Source organism: Pseudophryne corroboree, chromosome 2, assembly GCF_028390025.1.
Source record: "Pseudophryne corroboree isolate aPseCor3 chromosome 2, aPseCor3.hap2, whole genome shotgun sequence".
In the NCBI taxonomy this organism is placed as follows: domain Eukaryota; kingdom Metazoa; phylum Chordata; class Amphibia; order Anura; family Myobatrachidae; genus Pseudophryne; species Pseudophryne corroboree.
Genome location: NC_086445.1, coordinates 450342507 through 450364582, shown reverse-complemented (window position 1 = coordinate 450364582; position 22076 = coordinate 450342507). Strand labels below are relative to the sequence as shown.

Sequence of the window (22076 nt, the reverse complement as noted above, 5' to 3'; positions counted from 1 at the left end):
CTGGAAGAAAATCGACAGAGCCGAAATCTGGACCTTGATGGACCCCAATTTGAGGCCCAAACGTCACCCCTGCTTGCAGGAAGTGCAGGAATCGACATAGTTGAAATTCCTCCGTCGGGGCCTTCATGGCCTCCCACCAAGCAACAAATTTTCGCCAAACGCGGCGATAATGTCTTGCGGTGACATCCTTCCTGGCTATGATCAGGGTAGGGATGACTTCCTTTTGGGATCCGGTGTTCTACCGCCATGCCGTCAAACGCAGCCGCGGTAAGTCTTGGAACAGACAGGGTCCCTGCTGCAGCAGGTCTTGTCTAAGCGGCAGAGGCCAAGGGTCCTCTGCCAGCATCTCTTGAAGTTCCGGGTACCAAGCTCTTCATGGCCCATCCGGAACCCCGAGTATGGTTTTCACTCCTCGCCTTCTTATTATTCTCAGTACCTTGGGTATGAGAGGTAGAGGAGGAGACACATAAACCGACTGGTACACCCACGGTGTCACTAGAGCGTCCCCAGCGATCGCCTGAGGGTCCCTTGACCTGGCGCAATATCTTTTCAACTTCTTGTTGAGGCGGGACGCCATCATGTCCACCCGTGGTCATTCCCAACGGTTTACTAGCATTTGGAAAACTTCTGAATGAAGTCCCCATTCTCCAGGGTGTAGGTCGCCCATCGGAGAATCCTTGTGGCTTCTGCCATCGCCATCCTGCTTCTTGTGCCGCCCTGTTTACATGGGCGACCGCCGTGATGTCGTCTGATTGGATCAGTACCGGCTGGTTCTGAAGCAGGGGCCTTGCTTGGCTTAGGGCATTGTAAATGGCCCTTCGCTGCAGAATATTTATGTGAAGCGAAATCTCCTTGGAAATTTCTTCCCTGTGTGACTGCACCCCAGCCCCGAAGGCTGGCATCCGTGGTCACCAGGACCCAGTCCTGTATTCCGAATCTGCGGCCCTCTAGTAGATGAGCCCTCTGCAGCCACCACAGCAGCAACACCCTGTTTCTTGCTGACAGGGTTATCCGCTGTTGTATCTGTAGATGGGACCCGGACCATTAGTCCCACAGGTCCCACTGGAACGTCCTTGCGTGGAGTCTTCCGAATGGAATTATGCTTCGTACGAAGCTACCATTTTTCCCAGGACTCGTGTGCATTGATGTACCGACACCTGTCCTGGTTTTAGGATGTCTCTGACTAGAGATGACAACTCCTCTGCTTTTTCCACTGGAAGAAACACTCTTTTCTGGTCTGCGTTCAGAAACATTCCCAGGAACAGAAGACGTGTCGTCGGGACCAGCTGTGACTTTGGAATATTGAGAATCCAGTCGTGCTGTTGTAGCACTTCCCGAGAGAGTGCTACCCCCACCACCAACTGTTCTTTGGACCTCGCCTTTATCAGGAGATCGTCCAAGTACGGGATAATAAAAACTTCCTTCTTGCGAAGGAGTATCATCACTTCTGCCATTACCTAGGTAAAGACCTTCGGTGCCGTGGACAATTCCACCGGCCGCGTCTGGAACGGATAGTGACAGTCCTGTACCACATATCTGAGGTACTCCTGGTGAGGAGGGTAAATGGGGACATGCAGGTACGCATCCTTGATGTCCAGGGAGACCCTGTAATCCCCCTCGTCCAGGCTCGTAATATCCGCCCTGAGCGATTCCATCTTGAACTTGAATCTTCTGATATAAAAGTTCCAGTATTTTAATTTCAAGATGGGTCTCACCGAAACGTTTCGGTACCACAACCACTGTGGAATAGTAACCCCTTCCTTGCTGAAGGAGGGGCACCTTGACAATCACTTGTTGTGATTATAGTGTTGAATATCCACCAACACCGTCTTCCTGGCAGAGGGAGGTGCCGGTAAGGCAGATTTTAGGAAACGGCTGGGGGAAGAACGTCTCGAACTCCAGCCTGTACCCCTGAGATACTACTTGAAGGACCCAGGGATCCATGTGAGAGAGCCACTGTCCGCTAAAAATTTCTGAGACGGGCCCCCACCGTACCCGGGTCCGCATGAGCAGCCCCCGCACCATGCTGTGGACCTACCGGACGCAGGGAGAATTTCTGCTCTTGGGAACTAGCTGTGTGTTGCAGCTTTTTCCTCTACCTTTGCCTCTCGGCAGAAAGGATGAGCCTCTAGCCCTCTTGCTTTTCTGGGGCCGAAAGGACTGTACTTGATGATACGGTGCTTTCTTTTGTTGTGGGGTAGCCTGTTGCAAAAAATCGATTTCCCAACAGTAGCTGTGGAAACGAGGTCTGAAAAACCATCCCCAAACAGTTTTACCCCCTTATAGGGCAACTTCCATGTGCCGATTCGAGTCGGCATCGCCTGACCATTGCCAAGTCCATAACCCCCGTCTGGCGGCAATGGACCTAGCGCTTATTTTTGATGCCAGCCGGCAAATATCCCTCTGTGCATCACGCATGTATAAGACCACGTCTTTTATATGCTCTATTTTCAGCAAAATATTGTCCCTATCCATAGTTATTTTCCGACAGGGAATCTGACCACGCAGCGGGAGCACTGCACATCCATGCCGAAGCAACGGCTGGTCGCAATATAATGCCCTAGTGTGTGACTATATCTTATAGGGTAACCTCCTGCTTTCTATCAGCAGGTCCCTTCAGGGCGGCCGTATCCGGAGACGGTAGTGCCACCTTTTCTGATAAGCGTGTAAGCGCTGTATCTACCCTATGGGGTGTTTCCCCGCGTGACCTATCCTCCGGCGGGAAAGGGTACGCTGCCAATAACCGTTTTAGAAATTATCAATTTCTTACCGGGGGAAGTCCTCACACACCTCATTTAATTTCTCAGATGCAGGAAAAACTATTAATAGTTTTCTCTCACCAAACACAATACCCTTTTATGTGGTACCTGGGGTATAATTATAAATGTGTAATACATTTTTCATTGCCTCAATCCTGTAACGGGTGGACCTATTTGGAGGGTACACCAGTCTCATCGACGTCGACACTGGAGTCAGTATCCGTGTCGACATCTGTGTCTGTTATCTGAGGTAGCGGGCGATTTTAGAGCCCCCCCATGACATTTGAGACGCTGGAACAGGCACAAGCTGAGTAGCCGGCTGTTCTGTGTCGTCGACCTTTTATGTAAGGAGTTGACACTTTCACGTAATCCTTCCATAAGCTCAACCACACCGGTGTCGACCCCGCAGGGGGTGACAACATATTTACAGGCATTCGCTCCGCCTCCACCTCATTATCCTCCACATACCTGTCGACACAGCCGTACCGACACACAGCACACACACAGGGAATGCTCTGATAGAGGACAGGACCCCACAAAGCCCTTTGGGGAGACAGAGGGAGAGTATGCCAGCACACACCAGGGCGCTATATATCACAGGGATAGCACCTATAAAAAGTGTTTTCCCTTATAGCTGCATATATATATGTATACTGCGCCTAAATTGTGCCCCCCCTCTCTTTTTTAACCCTTTCTGTAGTGTATTAACTGCAGGGGAGAGCCAGGGAGCTTCCCTCCAACGGAGCTGTGAGGGAAAAATGGCGCCAGTGTGCTGAGGAGATAGGCTCCGCCCCTTTTTCGCAGACTTTTCTCCCGCATTTTTATGGATTCTGGCAGGGGTTAATGTACAACCATATAGCCCTGGGGGTTATATGTGATGTATTTTTGCCAGCCAAGGTGTTAATATTGCTGCTCAGGGCGCCCCCCCCCCCCAGCGCCCTGCACCCATCAGTGACCGCAGTGTGAGGTGTGCATGAGGAGCAATGGCGCACAGCTGCAGTGCTGTGCGCTACCTTGATGAAGACTGATGTCTTCTGCCGCCGATTTTCTGGACCTCTTCTTGCTTCTGGCTCTGTAAGGGGGCCGGCGGCGCGGCTCTGGGACCGGACTCCGAGGCTGGGCCTGTGTTCGATCCCTCTGGAGCTAATGGTGTCCAGTAGCCTAAGAAGCCCAAGCTGGCTGCAAGCAGGCAGGTTCGCTTCTTCTCCCCTTAGTCCCTCGATGCAGTGAGCCTGTTGCCAGCAGGTCTCACTGAAAATAAAAAACCTAAAACTAACTTTTATCTAAGAAGCTCAGGAGAGCCCCCTAGATTGCACCCTGCTCGGTCGGGCACAAAAATCTAACTGAGGCTTGGAGGAGGGTCATAGGGGGAGGAGCCAGTGCACACCAGGTAGTCCTAAAGCTTTCTTTTTGTGCCCAGTCTCCTGCGGAGCCGCTATTCCCCATGGTCCTTACGGAGTTCCCAGCATCCACTAGGACGTCAGAGAAATATTGTATTAAATGACCTTCAGGCTGTGTGTATAAGGTGTATATGGAACATAAATGAATTGTGTGAATGTAGACACACTTTGTTTAATGCACAAAGTTATAAAAAAATATTGGCTAAAATTACCTTCAGGCTGTGTGTGTAAGGTGTATATGTAACATAAATGCATTCTGTGCTTAGATTTAGGTCCCATCACCATGATATCTCATTATGGTATGCAATTATTACAAACTACGGAAAAATAAGATTTTACTTATCGATAAATCTATTTCTCGTAGTCCGTAGTGGATGCTGGGGACTCCGTCAGGACCATGGGGATTAGCGGCTCCGCAGGAGACAGGGCACAAAAATAAAGCTTTAGGATCAGGTGGTGTGCACTGGCTCCTCCCCCTATGACCCTCCTCCAAGCCTCAGTTAGGATACTGTGCCCGGACGAGCGTACACAATAAGGAAGGATTTTGAATCCCGGGTAAGACTCATACCAGCCACACCAATCACACCGTACAACTTGTGATCTGAACCCAGTTAACAGTATGACAAACGTAGGAGCCTCTGAACAGACGGCTCACAACAATAACAACCCGATTTTTTTGTAACAATAACTATGTACAAGTATTGCAGACAATCCGCACTTGGGATGGGCGCCCAGCATCCACTACGGACTACGAGAAATAGATTTATCGGTAAGTAAAATCTTATTTTCTCTGACGTCCTAGTGGATGCTGGGGACTCCGTCAGGACCATGGGGATTATACCAAAGCTCCCAAACGGGCGGGAGAGTGCGGATGACTCTGCAGCACCGAATGAGAGAACTCCAGGTCCTCTTTAGCCAGGGTATCAAATTTGTAGAATTTTACAAACGTGTTCTCCCCCGACCACGTAGCTGCTCGGCAGAGTTGTAATGCCGAGACCCCTCGGGCAGCCGCCCAGGATGAGCCCACCTTCCTTGTGGAATGGGCCTTGACAGATTTAGGCTGTGGCAGGCCTGCCACAGAATGTGCAAGTTGAATTGTGCTACAAATCCAACGAGCAATCGTCTGCTTAGAAGCAGGAGCACCCAGCTTGTTGGGTGCATACAGTATAAACAGCGAGTCAGATTTTCTGACTCCAGCCGTCCTTGAAATATATATTTTCAATGCCCTGACAACGTCCAGCAACTTGGAATCCTCCAAATCGCTAGTAGCCGCAGGCACCACAATAGGCTGGTTCAGGTGAAACGCTGAAACCACCTTAGGCAGAAACTGAGGACGCTTCCGCAGTTCTGCCCTGTCCGAATGGAAAATCAGATATGGGCTTTTATACGATAAAGCCGCCAGTTCTGACACTCTCCTGGCTGAAGCCAGGGCCAGTAGCATGGTTACTTTCCAAGTAAGATATTTCAAATCCACCGATTTGAGTGGCTCAAACCAATGGGATTTGAGAAAATCCAAAACTACATTAAGGTCCCACGGAGCCACTGGGGGCACAACCGGGGCTGTATATGTAGTACTCCTTTTACAAAAGTCTGGACTTCAGGAACTGAAGCCAATTCTTTCTGGAAGAAAATCGACAGGGCCGAAATTTGAACCTTAATGGACCCCAATTTGAGGCCCATAGACAATCCTGTTTGCAGGAAATGTAGGAATCGACCCAATTGAAATTCCTCCGTGGGGGCCTTCCTGGCCTCACACCACGCAACATATTTTCTCCAAATGCGGTGATAATGTTGTGCAGTCACCTCCTTCCTGGCTTTTACCAGTGTAGGAATGACCTCTTCCGGAATGCCTTTTTCCCTTAGAATTCGGCGTTCAACCGCCATGCCGTCAAACGCAGCCGCGGTAAGTCTTGGAATAGACACGGTCCCTGCTGAAGCAGGTCCCGTCTTAGAGGTAGAGGCCACGGATCTTCCGTGAGCATCTCCTGAAGTTCCGGGTACCAAGTTCTTCTTGGCCAATCCGGAGCCACGAGTATCGTACTTACTCCCCTTTGCCGTATAACTCTCAGTACTTTTGGTATGAGAGGCAGAGGAGGAAACGCATACACTGACTGGAACACCCACGGTGTTACCAGAGCGTCCACAGCTATTGCCTGAGGGTCTCTTGACCTGGCGCAATACCTGTCCAGTTTTTTGTTGAGGCGAGACGCCATCATATCCACCTTTGGTTTTTCCCAACGGTTCACAATCATGTGGAAGACTTCTGGATGAAGTCCCCACTCTCCCGGGTGTAGATCGTGTCTGCTGAGGAAGTCTGCTTCCCAGTTGTCCACTCCCGGAATGAACACTGCTGACAGTGCTATCACATGATATCACATGCTATCCCAGCGAAGAATCCTTGCAGCTTCTGCCATTGCTCTCCTGCTTCTTGTGCCGCCCTGTCTGTTTACGTGGGCGACTGCCGTGATGTTGTCCGACTGGATCAACACCGGCTGACCCTGAAGCAAGGGTTTTGCCAGGCTTAGAGCATTGTAAATCGCTCTTAGCTCCAGTATATTTATGTGAAGAGACATCTCCAGGCTTGACCATACTCCCTGGAAGTTTCATCCCTGTGTGACCGCTCCCCAGCCTCTCAGACTGGCATCCGTGGTCACCAGGACCCAGTCCTGTATGCCGAATCTGCGGCCCTCTAACAGATGAGCACTCTGCAACCACCACAGAAGAGACACCCTTGTCCGTGGCGATAAGGTTATCCGCTGATGCATCTGCAGATGCGATCCGGACCATTTGTCCAGCAGATCCCACTGAAAAGTTCTTGCGTGAAATCTGCCGAATGGAATCGCTTCGTAAGAAGCCACCATTTTTCCCAGGACCCTTGTGCAATGATGCACTGACACTTTTCCTGGTTTTAGGAGGTTCCTGACTAGCTCGGATAACTCCCTGGCTTTCTTCTCCGGGAGAAACACCTTTTTCTGGACTGTGTCCAGAATCATCCCTAGGAACAGCAGACGTGTCGTCGGAAACAGCTGCGGTTTTGGAATATTTAGAATCCACCCGTGCTGTCGTAGAACTACTTGAGATAGTGCTACTCCGACCTCCAACTGTTCTCTGGACCTTGCCCTTATCAGGAGATCGTCCATTTTCTTTGAAGAAGAATCATCATTTCGGCCATTACCTTGGTAAGGACCCGGGGTGCCGTGGACAATCCAACCGGCAGCGTCTGAAACTGATAGTGACAGTTCTGTACCACGAACCTGAGGTACCCTTGGTGAGAAGGGCAAATTGGGACATGGAGGTAAGCATCTGTCCCGGGACACCATATAGTCCCCTTTTTCCTGGTTCGCTATCACTGCTCTGAGTGACTCCATCTTGATTTGAACCTTTTTATGTAAGTGTTCAAATATTTCAGATTTAGAATAGGTCTCACCGAGCCGTCTGGCTTCAGTACCACAATATAGTGTGGAATAATACCCCTTTCCTTGTTGTAGGAGGGGTACTTTGATTATCACCTGCTGGGAATACAGCTTGTGAATTGTTTCCACTACTGCCTCCCTGTCGGAGGGAGACGTTGGTAAAGCAGACTTCAGGAACTTGCGAGGGGGAGACGTCTCGAACTTCCAATCTGTACCCCTGGGATACTACTTGTAGGATCCAGGGGTCCACTTGCGAGTGAGCCCACTGCGTGCTGAAACTCTTGAGACGACCCCCCACCGCACCTGAGTCCGCTTGTACGGCCCCAGCGTCATGCTGAGGACTTGGCAGAAGCGGTGGAGGGCTTCTGTTCCTGGGAATGGGCTGCCTGCTGCAGTCTTCTTCCCTTTCCTCTATCCCATGGCAGATATGACTGGCCTTTTGACCGCTTGCCCTTATGGGGACGAAAGGACTGAGGCTGAAAAGACGTTGTCTTTTTCTCCTTTATACGGCAATACTTCCATGTGCCGTTTGGAATCTGCATCACCTGACCACTGTCGTGTCCATAAACAACTTCTGGCAGATATGGACATCGCACTTACTCTTGATGCCAGAGTGCAAATATCCCTCTGTGCATCTCGCATATATAGAAATGCATCCTTTAAATGCTCTATAGTCAGTAAAATACTGCCCCTGTCAAGGGTATCAATATTTTCAGTCAGGGAATCCGACCAAGCCACCCCAGCGCTGCACATCCAGGCTGAGGCGATCGCTGGTCGCAGTATAACACCAGTATGTGTGTATATACTTTTTAGGATATTTTCCAGCCTCCTATCAGCTGGCTCCTTGAGGGCGGCCCTATCTGGAGACGGTACCGCCACTTGTTTTGATAAGCGTGTGAGCGCCTTATCCACCCTAAGGGGTGTTTCCCAACGCGCCCTAACTTCTGGCGGGAAAGGGTATACCGCCAATAATTTTCTATCGGGGGAAACCCACGCATCATCACACACTTTATTTAATTTATCTGATTCAGGAAAAACTACAGGTAGTTTTTTTTTACACTCCACAAAATACCCTTTTTTGTGGTACTTGTAATATCAGAAATATGTAACACCTCCTTCATTGCCCTTAACAAGTAACGTGTGGCCCTAAAAGAAAAATACGTTTGTTTCTTCACCGTCGACACTGGAGTCAGTGTCCGTGTCGACCGACTGAGGTAAAAATACGTTTTAACGCCCCTGACGGTGTTTGAGACGCCTGGACAGGTACTAATTGGTTTGCCGGCCGTCTCATGTCGTCAACCGACCTTGCAGCGTGTTGACATTATCACGTAATAACTTAAATAAGCCATCCATTCCGGTGTCGACTCCCTAGAGTGTGACATCACCATTACAGGCAATTGCTCCGCCTCCTCACCAACATCGTCCTCATACATGTCGACACACACGTACCGACACACAGCACACACACAGGGAATGCTCTGATAGAGGACAGGACCCCACTAGCCCTTTGGAGAGACAGAGGGAGAGTTTGCCAGCACACACCAAAACGCTATAATTATACAGGGACAACCTTTATATAAGTGTTTTTCCCTTATAGCATCTTAATATATATAATAATATCGCCAAATAAGTGCCCCCCCCTCTCTGTTTTAACCCTGTTTCTGTAGTGCAGTGCAGGGGAGAGCCTGGGAGCCTTCCCACCAGCATTTCTGTGAGGGAAAATGGCGCTGTGTGCTGAGGAGAATAGGCCCCGCCCCCTTTTTGGCGGGCTTCTTCTCCCGTTTTTCTGAGACCTGGCAGGGGTTAAATACATCCATATAGCCCCAGGGGCTATATGTGATGTATCTTTTAGCCAGTATAGGTATTTCATTGCTGCCCAGGGCGCCCCCCACAGCGCCCTGCACCCTCAGTGACCGCTGGTGTGAAGTGTGTGACAACAATGGCGCAATTGTTCGATCCAATGTTCGAACAATGTTCGATCCCTCTGGAGCTAATGGTGTCCAGTAGCCTAAGAAGCCAATCCATCCTGCACGCAGGTGAGTTCACTTCTTCTCCCCTAAGTCCCTCGTTGCAGTGAGCCTGTTGCCAGCAGGACTCACTGTAGAATAAAAAACCTAAAAACTTTTTCTAAGCAGCTCTTTAGGAGAGCCACCTAGATTGCACCCTGCTCGGACGGGCACAAAAACCTAACTGGGGCTTGGAGGAGGGTCATAGGGGGAGGAGCCAGTGCACACCACCTGATCCTAAAGCTTTATTTTTGTGCCCTGTCTCCTGCGGAGCCGCTAATCCCCATGGTCCTGACGGAGTCCCCAGCATCCACTAGGACGTCAGAGAAAATCCCATATCCAAAATACCGCTGGTCCCAAGCATTTTGGATAAGGGATACTCAACATGTATTAGAGAGTAATTTACTGATTTACTGTAGAATCCGATGCTGGCAGATGAGTGTGTATGTACGTATATCGGTGTGTACTGGAGCTGCCAGCAGAGACTGCCACATTCAACGTTTTCCCTCCAATGGGTATCAATTCCCATTACCAGCATTCTGCATCCAGAGCTTACTGCAGCTGTGAAGAGCTTGGTAGTATGGAGCACTGTGCTTCCACCAGCTTAGCGGCCTCTCACTAAGCATTACTGCCTGATTACTACTGCAGAACAGTTATTGCCAGGAATGCCCTGATCAATAAGCTGAAAAATTCAAGTAACAAATCATGGAATCTTACTGAAAAAAAAAAAATCCAATTAATCAGGGCTTGTTGATTAGACATATTGCTCTGTAGGACATTGGAACAACGGTAGAAATCAGTGATCTGCACCCTGGTGTACAGACCTGCCTCAGTGGTTGGATGGACTGACAGCATGCTAATGAACATACAGAAAGGCAGGGGAGGATTTTTTCCATCACTTAATCTTCCTTCTAAGTGCTGTTTCACACGCGCCGGCTCCCGCCGCCCGTCAAAATCCTGCCCGGCTTTTTAACGCTGCCGTGCTGTAGAGACACATTCAGAGCAATGTGTCCTTTCACACGGCACGGCTGACGGGTTGCAGCCGGAACTATCCACTGGATGGTACGGCTGCCGTGCCGTCTTTGGAGTCAGTGAACTGTGTTTGAAGGGGAGATCTCACACACAACATTTTTTTTAGCCGTCGCGCATGCGCACAGCATTACACACGGCTCAAATCCGTTGTGTGTGAAAGACCCTACCGGATGGCAAAAAGCCGGACAAAGTTTGTCCGGCTTTTTGCCATCCGGGGAAAACCGGGGAGTGTGTTACAGCCCTAAGGAGTGCTTTTGTAGCATACCAAGAGGACTAAAACTCATCTGCACAAAAATCTCAAGAAGCTTACCACTATATACTTGGCAAAAGTAATAATTAATAATTAGTATCACTAGAAATATACATACCTGCTGGTGCTGCCGGGCGCCATCTTTTATCGATTTCATTATGATTCCCAATAGAGGTTTGCATATAAACTGTTACAAAAAAACAGAGGAAAACAGTGAGCTGCATTAATGCACTCAGGGAGCTTACCTGCAGTAATACCACATAAACGCAACATTTAAAACATAATGGCATGATTTCCCATTGAGCGCAACTTGGAATGTATTATGCAGTATACTAGGGACATTGGGCTGACTTGGTTTTCAAGACAAAAATGGTTCCCCAACATTTAGAGCACTATGATTAAAATATATTAAATCACTTTCAAAAAAGCTGACCAACGTCCCTACTTTATTATATTGTGCAATTTAGCTCCTCAGAGTGATTGGTGACCGTGTCTGGGATCAAAGCAGACCACAGTAATTATTAGCATTTCAATACACAGGATATTAGAACTTGCTGGATATCTGTTTAAAGACGGGCATTTTTGTTTTAAATTATCTTTCTCTGAGGCCAATGGCCTTACTTATGAAAGTAAATTGCAACCACCAGGAGGCGGAACACTGCAAAACAATAAATAAACAAATCTAAGCTCCTCCCCTCTATTGCTTTACTTCATTGCCAAGGAACCGGAATAACCAGATGGCTGTTCACTATACAGTACAAGAAAAAAAAAAAACTGGGGCAAGAGGAGTGTTACCTAGTAAGCTCTAGAGAACATATATAGAGTAAGTTTTCTCCAGCATGGTTAATAGTACCTTCCACTAGATCTAACAATCAAGTCTTTTCAAACCCTTAGGCTATGTACACATAAGTGCGATGTCCGCACGATGCGACATTGCTTGCAACAGGACTCAGACATCGGCAAGTGCATGCACACTTGCCAATGTCGGCTGCGACGAGCTGGACCATGCTGCATTTTGGTAGCATGACTCTCGTAAGCAGCATTGCACCTGCAATGCAGCATACGACCCATGGGAGCACACATTGTACACTATATATCTAGCATACAGACTATACAATATTGTTAGGAACCGGCCGATATCAGTTGGATCCTATGCGATATTGCATCGTGTGCATGCACCCTTAAAACTGGCATTCCCAACCTAATATGCAGGCTTCAGCACAGATGGTGAAATCAAAATAACTGAGGTACTAATTACATCACCTGTGCTCAAGCACAGATCACTAAAACATGGACTATTAGTGTGCCTTGAGGACCGAGGTTGGGAATGCCAGCCTAAGAAAGTTAGGGTCCTATGCTTCCTTTTAAATAGTGAATTTGCACGTTAGAACCTGAACATAGAAACACATTTTATTCTCTCCAACTTCAGTGAACTATAAACACATGTCCGTCAGGTTTTGAAGATTCAAAATAAGTATTTGCTTTTATTCAAAAGTTCACATTGTTATCCTGTTGTTAAAACGTAGTTCCCAAATATATGCAAATAAATACTTTCCATATCATATTGATTTGTAATCAGTATTCACAAAATTAATGAGAAAAACCCCCAGTATCAAACAAAACATAAAAAGTTAGTATAGGCAGTAGGCACAAAATAAAAAACAACCAACAACTTAACAATTGGTAATAAGATATAGTAAACTCGCTTCAACTGCTATACGCTTCAGGGAACCAGCCCTGTATCTCCAAGCTCAGGAAGGAACAGAGCTATAGTAAAATAGGGGTCTATTTATGAAACAGTGAAAAGAGTGAAGTGAGCCAGTGGTTCCCCAAATCAACCAATCAGCTGCTACGTATAATTTTATAGAATGCACTTTATAAATGTTGCCTCAACACTGATTGTTTGTCATGGGCAACTTCTCCACTGGCTCACTTCTCCACTCTTTTCACTGCTTCATGAATAGACCCCATAGCCCATTACCAGAACAGGAAGAGTTCTGCAAGCATGCAGGTCTGGCGTGCAACAAGGAAGAGAATAAGGTAGAGGCAGAATCATAACCCTTTTCCATCGGACATTAAAATCCCAGGTTATTGCACGGGAACCCAGATTTTTGTCAGTGTAAACAGCTGTGATTTTTCCTGGGAAGGAACAGGGTAAGGCTCAGTGTAAACGGGTAACACAGGTCAATCTGTTTTTTTTCTTCTCTGCCTATGCACAAACAGCTAAGCTGTATACCAACTGGCAGTGTGATGAAGCTGTAATTACCAATTGCTGCAAAGTTACAACTCTGAGAAGTGGACAATTTGCTAAGAAATCCTTCTTCCATTTGTATGGTAACCAAATGGATATTGCCCTGTTAAATAATTAAGGGGTCAATTTATCACTGGGACTCGTTTACAGCAAAGGAAGAACTGGCGCTTGGAGATGATCTCATCTCTAAGAACCGGGGCTGCACCTGTGTGCAGTGACGCCTCCAATCCGGGAATAAGTTGGGTCGCCAGGTTGGTCCCATGTACAAAATCCCAGTCACGACCCAGCTTTTTCATCTGAAATCTGTATTACTTTGACTTTATGTTAACTCAGAAGGAGGGCAACTCTATAAACTCTTGATGCATTAAAACAGTAACAACTTTCAGTAGGAAAGAAAAAATGGTGGGAGCTGGTAAGAGTAGTGAACTTGACTGACACCTTACTCATTAAGAAGATGGAAAAAAAATAGATGAATTTGAGTGCTCTCAGCTCAGAAACCTTTCAAGCTAAAAAGCGGATATTCAAGAAAGAAAATCAAGAGAAAAATCTCTCTAGTGTTTAAAGTCCATTGACCATAAAGCCTCAAGGATTAGGCATGAACCCCCAGGCAGAAGCAGACAGCACGTAAGTCATACCATTCAAAATGGTCTAAAACATTGGCCAAAGCTGAAGAGTAACAGTTGGCTGACACATGCACTGTAATGGAATTTGGTGAAAACTCTAAAGAGGCTGTCTTCTAGCTTTATGTTTCTAGAACAAATGGTCATATGGTACATGACAGAGGCAGCTTTACACGCAGATGTAAAAAAATAATCCTGTACGATACGGCCATCGAACAAGCTACACAGTCTGCATTATAAAACATTTTGCTACTGATGCAGGTTTGTGCAGGAGAAGTGGTGCTGTCCTGCAAGTCTATGCATGATTTTGTAAAAAATCATTCAGAGCAGTGGTTCCCAAACTTGGTCCTTAATAGTCCAGGGTTTAAGGATATCTATGGTTGAGCACAGATGATTTAATCAACAATAATCTAGTACAAATAAAGTCACCTGTAGACAAGCATGGACATCGTTAAAATGTAGACCGTTAAGGGCCAGATTAGTCTCAGGCTAATTGGTCTGCCAGGGCTATTCAATTACAGACTGCGGTAGCCGGCTGTAAGTCCGCAGGTCGCACTTTACGCAGATTTCTGTTGGAGCCTGAGGGAGGCTTGAACGTAAATCCATGGTAAGTGCCCTTATGGCATGTACCGCAAACGCAAGCTCCAGGAACTTTATGACAAAAAGGAGCTGCAATTGAGTAGTGAGGCTACCACCCTTTTCCCAGCGCTGTAAATTACTGCGGCTAACTGACTCCGGCCCTTAGAGTGCCTCAAGGACACTGGAAAAATGATGGCTATAGTAGGAGCAGGAATTGTTCAAGAAGCTTAAATCAACCTTGTCTGTGCTCCTCCCCCCTACACCCCATGCCAGCAAACAAGCTCAACGAGGAGGCAAGAACGTCCTTCTACAGCAGCAAATAAAAATACATAACAAAAAACAAAAGCATAGAGGAATGACTCCTTGTCACCATTGGTCTTAAAGGATTTGCCTTATGTACAGTAAAAACTGTTTTTAATGTTCTATTTGGGGGACACTGGAAAAATGTTAGGGACATGGCAAATATACTTTTCAGGGTGAGAACGCAGTGGAAGGAGAGTGAAACACCCTCAAAAAATGGACATACCTGGATGCAAAATGTGTGCATCTTGAAGAATCTGGTGAATGTATGAACAAACAACCAAGGTGGCTAGCCTACAGTTCTGCTTTGCCCAAGCGCCATGCCATATTAGAGGCACTCACAAACTTGGTAGAAGGTGTTTAGATATATTCAGGCACCTATCACTAGTATAAGCCCATTAGTGGAAGAAATCCACTTAACAAAAGACTGCTTGCAAGATGGACAACCACTTTTCTGAACATCTTATGGGATCAAGATATTGTCCATCTTGCAGAGATCACTTTACCAAGTCCACAAAATCCCTAACTACATCAAAAGGAACAAAGATAGCCCTCATCTAATCTAGCCAATTCCAAAGATCAAAATTACATTCAATGCCCTGATTAATGTTAAACTGGGAGACCACTTTTGGCCGAAAAATAAAAGTTATGTTTGATCTACCTTTGCTAACTCTTTTTCTTCAGAGTCCATGGGGTCCACAGGGATAATATAGGGTGTAGATGGCTGGGGAGTACTGGGCACCAAAACAGTTAAAGCTTTAGCTCCCAGTATGCCCTGGTCCCTCATCCTCTATACCCCACCCCCATCCTAGCCAGTTTAATGAACAAGCCCAAGTCTGAAGCAGGAGATGGAAGAACGGTACACACAAGAAACACACTCACAGTAAGGGGGAGATCTAATGTCCAAGAGGAAATACCCATAGAAGCCAGGTGCGTCAGGGTGGGTGCCCTGTGGAACCTATGGACTTTAAAGAAAAAAGAGAGTTAACACAGGTAGGTCTACTATAACGCTTTTTTTCTTCAGGGTCCATAGGGGTCCACAGGTACACCATGGGGATGTCCCGAAGCAGTTTCCCCTGAGGCAGTGGACTTATCTGAGCTGTATGAAGAACCCGTCATCTAAAGGCAGCACCCTGGGAGGCGAAAGTATCAAAGGTGTAGAAACAAAGGAAAGTGTGGATGAAAGACCACATGGCCGCCCTGCCCAACTGTTCATCAGACTCGCCATGACTAGCCGCCCATGAGGGCCCCATAGATCGAGTGAAATGAGCTGTGACCACATTTGGAAATGGGAGGTCCGCCTCTGTGTATACCTGAGAAATAGTCTCGCACAGCCAGCGGGCCAAGGTCTGTTTGTTAGCAGGCCAGACCTCTTCCGTGAAAGCCATAAAGCACAAAAAAGCATCAGATTTATGGATTTTGGTTCAAGCCACATAAATCTGAAGTGCATATACCACATCAAGCAAAGCTTCGCTTGTGGAAAGTGTAGGAGACTGGAAAGCTGGAACCACAATCTCTTCATCAATATGAAATCTGGAGACAACTTTAAGAAGGTATGCCAGGATGTAAGTCCACTTCCCATTTGAGGACTCCTGGGAGGAACACTGCTGAGATAGCCGGAAGATGATGTTCCGCCCAAGTGAGAATACGCGTCACTTCCCTCATGGCGGCCAGACTTTGCGTGCCTCCATGATGGTTGAGGTAGGCTACAGTGGTGGCGGTGTTGGATTGGACTTGAACAGGGTGGCCATGGAGGTCTTGCACCAGACTGAGCGCTCTGTACACTGCCCGGAGTGCCAGTATGTTGATGGGCAGGCGAATTTCGTGGACTGTCCAACGTCCCTGAAGGACTGTTGACTGGTTACTGCTCCCCACCCGCAGAGGCTAGTATCCGTAGTGATAAAATACCAAATCCGGAATCCAAAAGGGACGCCCCTTGTCCAAAGGGGGTCGTCTGTTGCCACCACAAGAGGCAGAGCCGGACCTCTGAGGAGAGTACCATTGTTTAAGATCTGATGAGATGATGCTGTCCTGTTGCACAATGACCAGATCAGATGTTGTAGAGGTCTGGAGTGAAACTGGGCATATTCCACCGTGTCGAAGGTGGAGACAATGAACCACAGGAGACACTCACAGGTGTTGAAGAAATCGGTGCAGGCGAGTGTGAAGTGCCCTTAACTAGTTGCTGGCAGACAAATCCTCTGGACCTGAGAATCTAGGAGGGCTCCTAGATGTAACATTATCTGAGCAGGAGAGGGAGGATTTTCTCAGTTGATAATCCAGCCGTGTGCTTGCAGGAAGGTAACGGGTCAGCCGAAAATGTTTTTGCAGGACCTCTAGAGATTTGGTTAAAATCATTAGGTGGTCCAGGTAAGGAAGAATTAGAATCCCCTGATGCCTGAGATGTGCAGCCATGACTGCCATAATGGGTTATAGGGGGAAGAAGCACATATATTATCTTCAGTTTTAAAGTGCCTGCACCCACTATACCATGTTAAGTCTCCCTCAACTGAAGGACTAAGAAATGCTTTATTCAAAGTGGTTGTAAGAAGCAAAGCAGAAAAGGGAAGTTTAAGCAGATCAGATGTCTGCAATGGTAAACACTGTGGAGGTGACATCACAGGGCTTTCTTGGGAGACTGCAATATAGGGCCAGAAATAAGTGTCTCCAAGCCTAAGTGCTTTTCGGAAATTCAGCCATCAGCAAAATTTTCATACTGATAAATTACAAGCGCCATAATGCATGGCCGGTTACATAAAGTCAGCAATGCCAGGCAAAGACTAGGCCATCAAATTCTACCTTTACCTGCTCCAAATAAGTACCACTGTGAGCTTGATGGGGCAACAGGAAAGACATCCTCAATAAATGCTGATGGCAATCACCATAACAGAAAGACAGGAGAGCGAGATACCAACTGTGCAGCCCACTTTCTCTTACATCACAAAAATCTAAAAGGGAGGCCCTTAACCTTCTGTGCTAATTGAGTCTAAAGGGTTCCCTGCCTCCTAGGGGTGGGAAATAACCATGAGCAAAACATTTCTTCCCAGATTGCCAACCGAACTACTAGACTTGCATAAACTTGTAGTGATAAAAAATAAGAATTTACTCACCGGTAATTCTATTTCTCGTAGTCCGTAGTGGATGCTGGGGACTCCGTCAGGACCATGGGGAATAGCGGCTCCGCAGGAGACAGGGCACAAAATTTAAAAGTTTGACCACTAGGTGGTGTGTACTGGCTCCTCCCCCTATGACCCTCCTCCAAGCCTCAGTTAGGATACTGTGCCCGGACGAGCGTACACAATAAGGAAGGATTTTGAATCCCGGGTAAGACTCATACCAGCCACACCAATCACACCGTACAACTTGTGATCTGAACCCAGTTAACAGTATGATAACGTAGGAGCCTCTGAAAAGATGGCTCACAACAATAAACAACCCGATTTTTTTGTAACAATAACTATGTACAAGTATTGCAGACAATCCGCACTTGGGATGGGCGCCCAGCATCCACTACGGACTACGAGAAATAGAATTACCGGTGAGTAAATTCTTATTTTCTCTGACGTCCTAGTGGATGCTGGGGACTCCGTCAGGACCATGGGGATTATACCAAAGCTCCCAAACGGGCGGGAGAGTGCGGATGACTCTGCAGCACCGAATGAGAGAACTCCAGGTCCTCCTTAGCCAGGGTATCAAATTTGTAGAATTTTACAAACGTGTTCTCCCCTGACCACGTAGCTGCTCGGCAGAGTTGTAATGCCGAGACCCCTCGGGCAGCCGCCCAAGATGAGCCCACCTTCCTTGTGGAGTGGGCATTGACAGATTTAGGCTGTGGCAGGCCTGCCACAGAATGTGCCAGTTGAATTGTGCTACAAATCCAACGAGCAATCGTCTGCTTAGAAGCAGGAGCACCCAGCTTGTTGGGTGCATACAGTATAAACAGCGAGTCCGATTTTCTGACTCCAGCCGTCCTTGAAATATATATTTTCAATGCTCTGACAACGTCCAGCAACTTGGAATCCTCCAAATCGCTAGTAGCCGCAGGCACCACAATAGGCTGGTTCAGGTGAAACGCTGATACCACCTTAGGCAGAAAATGAGGACGCGTCCTCAATTCTGCCCTGTCCGAATGGAAAATCAGATATGGGCTTTTATACGATAAAGCCGCCAATTCCGACACTCTCCTGGCTGAAGCCAGGGCCAGTAGCATGGTTACTTTCCATGTAAGATATTTCAAATCTACCGATTTGAGTGGCTCAAACCAATGGGATTTGAGAAAATCCAAAACTACATTGAGATCCCACGGTGCCACTGGGGGCACAACCGGGGGCTGTATATGTAGTACTCCTTTTACAAAAGTCTGGACTTCAGGAACTGAAGCCAATTCTTTCTGGAAGAAAATCGACAGGGCCGAAATTTGAACCTTAATGGACCCTAATTTGAGGCCCATAGATAATCCTGTTTGCAGGAAATGTAGGAATCGACCCAGTTGAAATTCCTCTGTCGGGGCCTTCCTGGCCTCACACCATGCAACATATTTTCTCCAAATGCGGTGATAATGTTGTGCAGTCACCTCCTTCCTGGCTTTGACCAGGGTAGGGATGACCTCTTCCGGAATGCCTTTTTCCCTTAGGATCCGGCGTTCAACCGCCATGCCGTCAAACGCAGCCGCGGTAAGTCTTGGAATAGACACGGTCCCTGCTGAAGCAGATCCCTTCTTAGAGGTAGAGGCCACGGATCTTCCGTGAGCATCTCCTGAAGTTCCGGGTACCAAGTCCTTCTTGGCCAGTCCGGAGCCACTAGTATCGTTCTTACTCCCCTTTGCCGTATAATTCTCAGTACCTTGGGTATGAGAGGCAGAGGAGGGAACACATACACTGACTGGTACACCCATGGTGTTACCAGAGCGTCCACAGCTATTGCCTGAGGGTCTCTTGACCTGGCGCAATACCTGTCCAGTTTTTTGTTGAGGCGGGACGCCATCATGTCCACCATTGGTCTTTCCCAATGGACTACAATCATGTGGAAGACTTCTGGATGAAGTCCCCACTCTCCCGGGTGAAGATCGTGTCTGCTGAGGAAGTCTGCTTCCCAGTTGTCCACTCCCGGGATGAACACTGCTGACAGTGCTATCACATGATTTTCCGCCCAGCGAAGAATCCTTGCAGCTTCTGCCATTGCCCTCCTGCTTCTTGTGCCGCCCTGTCTGTTTACGTGGGCGACTGCCGTGATGTTGTCCGACTGGATCAACACCGGCTGACCCTGAAGCAGAGGTTTTGCCAGACTTAGAGCATTGTAGATTGCTCTTAGTTCCAGTATATTTATGTGAAGAGACGTTTCCAGGCTTGACCACACGCCCTGGAAGTTTCTTCCTTGTGTGACCGCTCCCCAGCCTCTCAGGCTGGCATCCGTGGTCACTAGGACCCAGTTCTGTATGCCGAATCTGCGGCCCTCTAACAGATGAGCACTCTGCAACCACCATAGCAGAGAGACCCTTGTCGACAATTTTATCCGCTGATGCATCTGCAGATGCGATCCGGACCATTTGTCTAGCAGATCCCACTGAAAAATTCGTGCATGGAATCTGCCGAATGGAATCGCTTCGTAAGAAGCCACCATTTTTCCCAGGACTCTTGTGCATTGATGCACAGACACTGTCCCTGGTTTTAGGAGGTTCCTGACGAGTTCGGATAACTCCCTGGCTTTCTCCTCCGGAAGAAATACCTTTTTCTGAACAGTGTCCAGAATCATCCCTAGGAACAGCAGACGTGTCGTCGGGATCAGTTGGGATTTGGAAAATTCAGAATCCACCCGTGCTGTTGGAGCACTACTTGAGTTAGTGCTACTCCGACCTCCAGCTGTTCTCTGGATCTTGCCCTTATCAGGAGATCGTCCAAGTAAGGGATAATTAATACGCCTTCTCTTCGAAGAAGGATCATCATTTCGGCCATTACCTTGGTAAAGACCCTGGGTGCCGTGGACAATCCAAACGGCAGCGTCTGAAACTGATAATGACAGTTTTGTACCACGAACCTGAGGTACCCTTGGTGTGAAGGGCAAATTGGGACATGAAGGTAAGCATCCTTGATGTCCAAGGACACCATAAAGTCCCCTTCTTCCAGATTCGATATCACTGCTCTGAGTGACTCCATCTTGAACTTGAATTTTTGTATGTACAGGTTCAGAGATTTCAGATTTAGAATAGGTCTTACCGAGCCGTCCGGCTTCGGTACCACAAATAGCGTGGAGTAATACCCCTTTCCCTGTTGTAGAAGGGGTACCTTGATTATCACCTGCTGAGAATACAGCTTGTGAATGGCTTCCAATACCGTCGCCCTGTCTGAGGGAGACGTTGGCAAAGCAGATTTTAGGAACCGGCGAGGGGGAGACTTCTCGAATTCCAACCTGTAACCCTGAGATACTACCTGCAGGATCCAGGGGTCCACCTGCGAGTGAGCCCACTGTGCGCTGAAATTCTTGAGGCGACCCCCCACCGCCCCTGAGTCCGCTTGTAAGGTCCCAGCGTCATGCTGAGGCCTTTGCAGAAGCCGGGGAGGACTTCTGCTCCTGGGAAGGGGCTGCTTGCTGCAGTCTCTTACCCTTTCCTTTGCCTCGGGGCAAATATGAATGTCCTTTTGCTCGCTTGTTCTTATAGGAACGAAAGGACTGCGGCTGAAAAGACTGCGTCTTTTTCTGCTGGGAGGGGACTTGAGGTAAAAAGGTGGACTTCCCGGCTGTTGCCGTGGCTACCAAATCCGATAGACCGACCCCAAATAATTCCTCCCCTTTATACGGCAATACTTCCATATGCCGTTTGGAATCCGCATCGCCTGACCACTGTCGTGTCCATAGACTTCTTCTTGCAGATATGGACATCGCACTTACTCTTGATGCCAGAGTGCAGATATCCCTCTGTGCATCTCGCATATAAAGGAATGCATCCTTTAATTGCTCTATAGTCAATAAAATACTGTCCCTATCCAGGGTATCAATATTTTCAGTCAGGGAATCCGACCAAGCCACCCCAGCACTGCACATCCAGGCTGAGGCGATTGCTGGTCGCAGTATAACACCAGTATGTGTGTATATACTTTTTAGAGTATTTTCCAGCCTCCTATCAGCTGGATCCTTGAGGGCGGCCGTATCAGGAGACGGTAACGCCACTTGTTTGGATAAACGTGTGAGCGCCTTGTCCACCCTAGGGGGTGTTTCCCAGCGCGCCCTAACCTCTGGCGGGAAAGGGTATAACGCCAATAACTTCTTTGAAATTAGAAGTTTTTTATCAGGGGTAACCCACGCTTCATCACACACGTCATTCAATTCCTCTGATTCAGGAAAAACTACAGGTAGTTTTTTCAGACCCCACATAATACCCCTTTTTGTGGTACTTGCAGTATCAGAGATATGCAAAGCCTCCTTCATTGCCGTGATCATATAACGTGTGGCCCTACTGGAAAATACGTTCG

The 22076-nt window shown here is 47.7% G+C and overlaps 1 protein-coding gene across 1 annotated transcript in view; it reads right to left on the bottom strand.

The window, feature by feature from the left end:
• MYBBP1A (MYB binding protein 1a) overlaps window positions 1-22076 on the bottom strand; it is a 273632-nt gene that overhangs the window by 45391 nt on the left and 206165 nt on the right. Inside the window, exon 23 of the mRNA XM_063953716.1 lies at window positions 10979-11047. Coding sequence (XP_063809786.1) covers window positions 10979-11047 — 69 coding nt within the window. The remainder of the gene's footprint in view (window positions 1-10978; window positions 11048-22076) is intronic.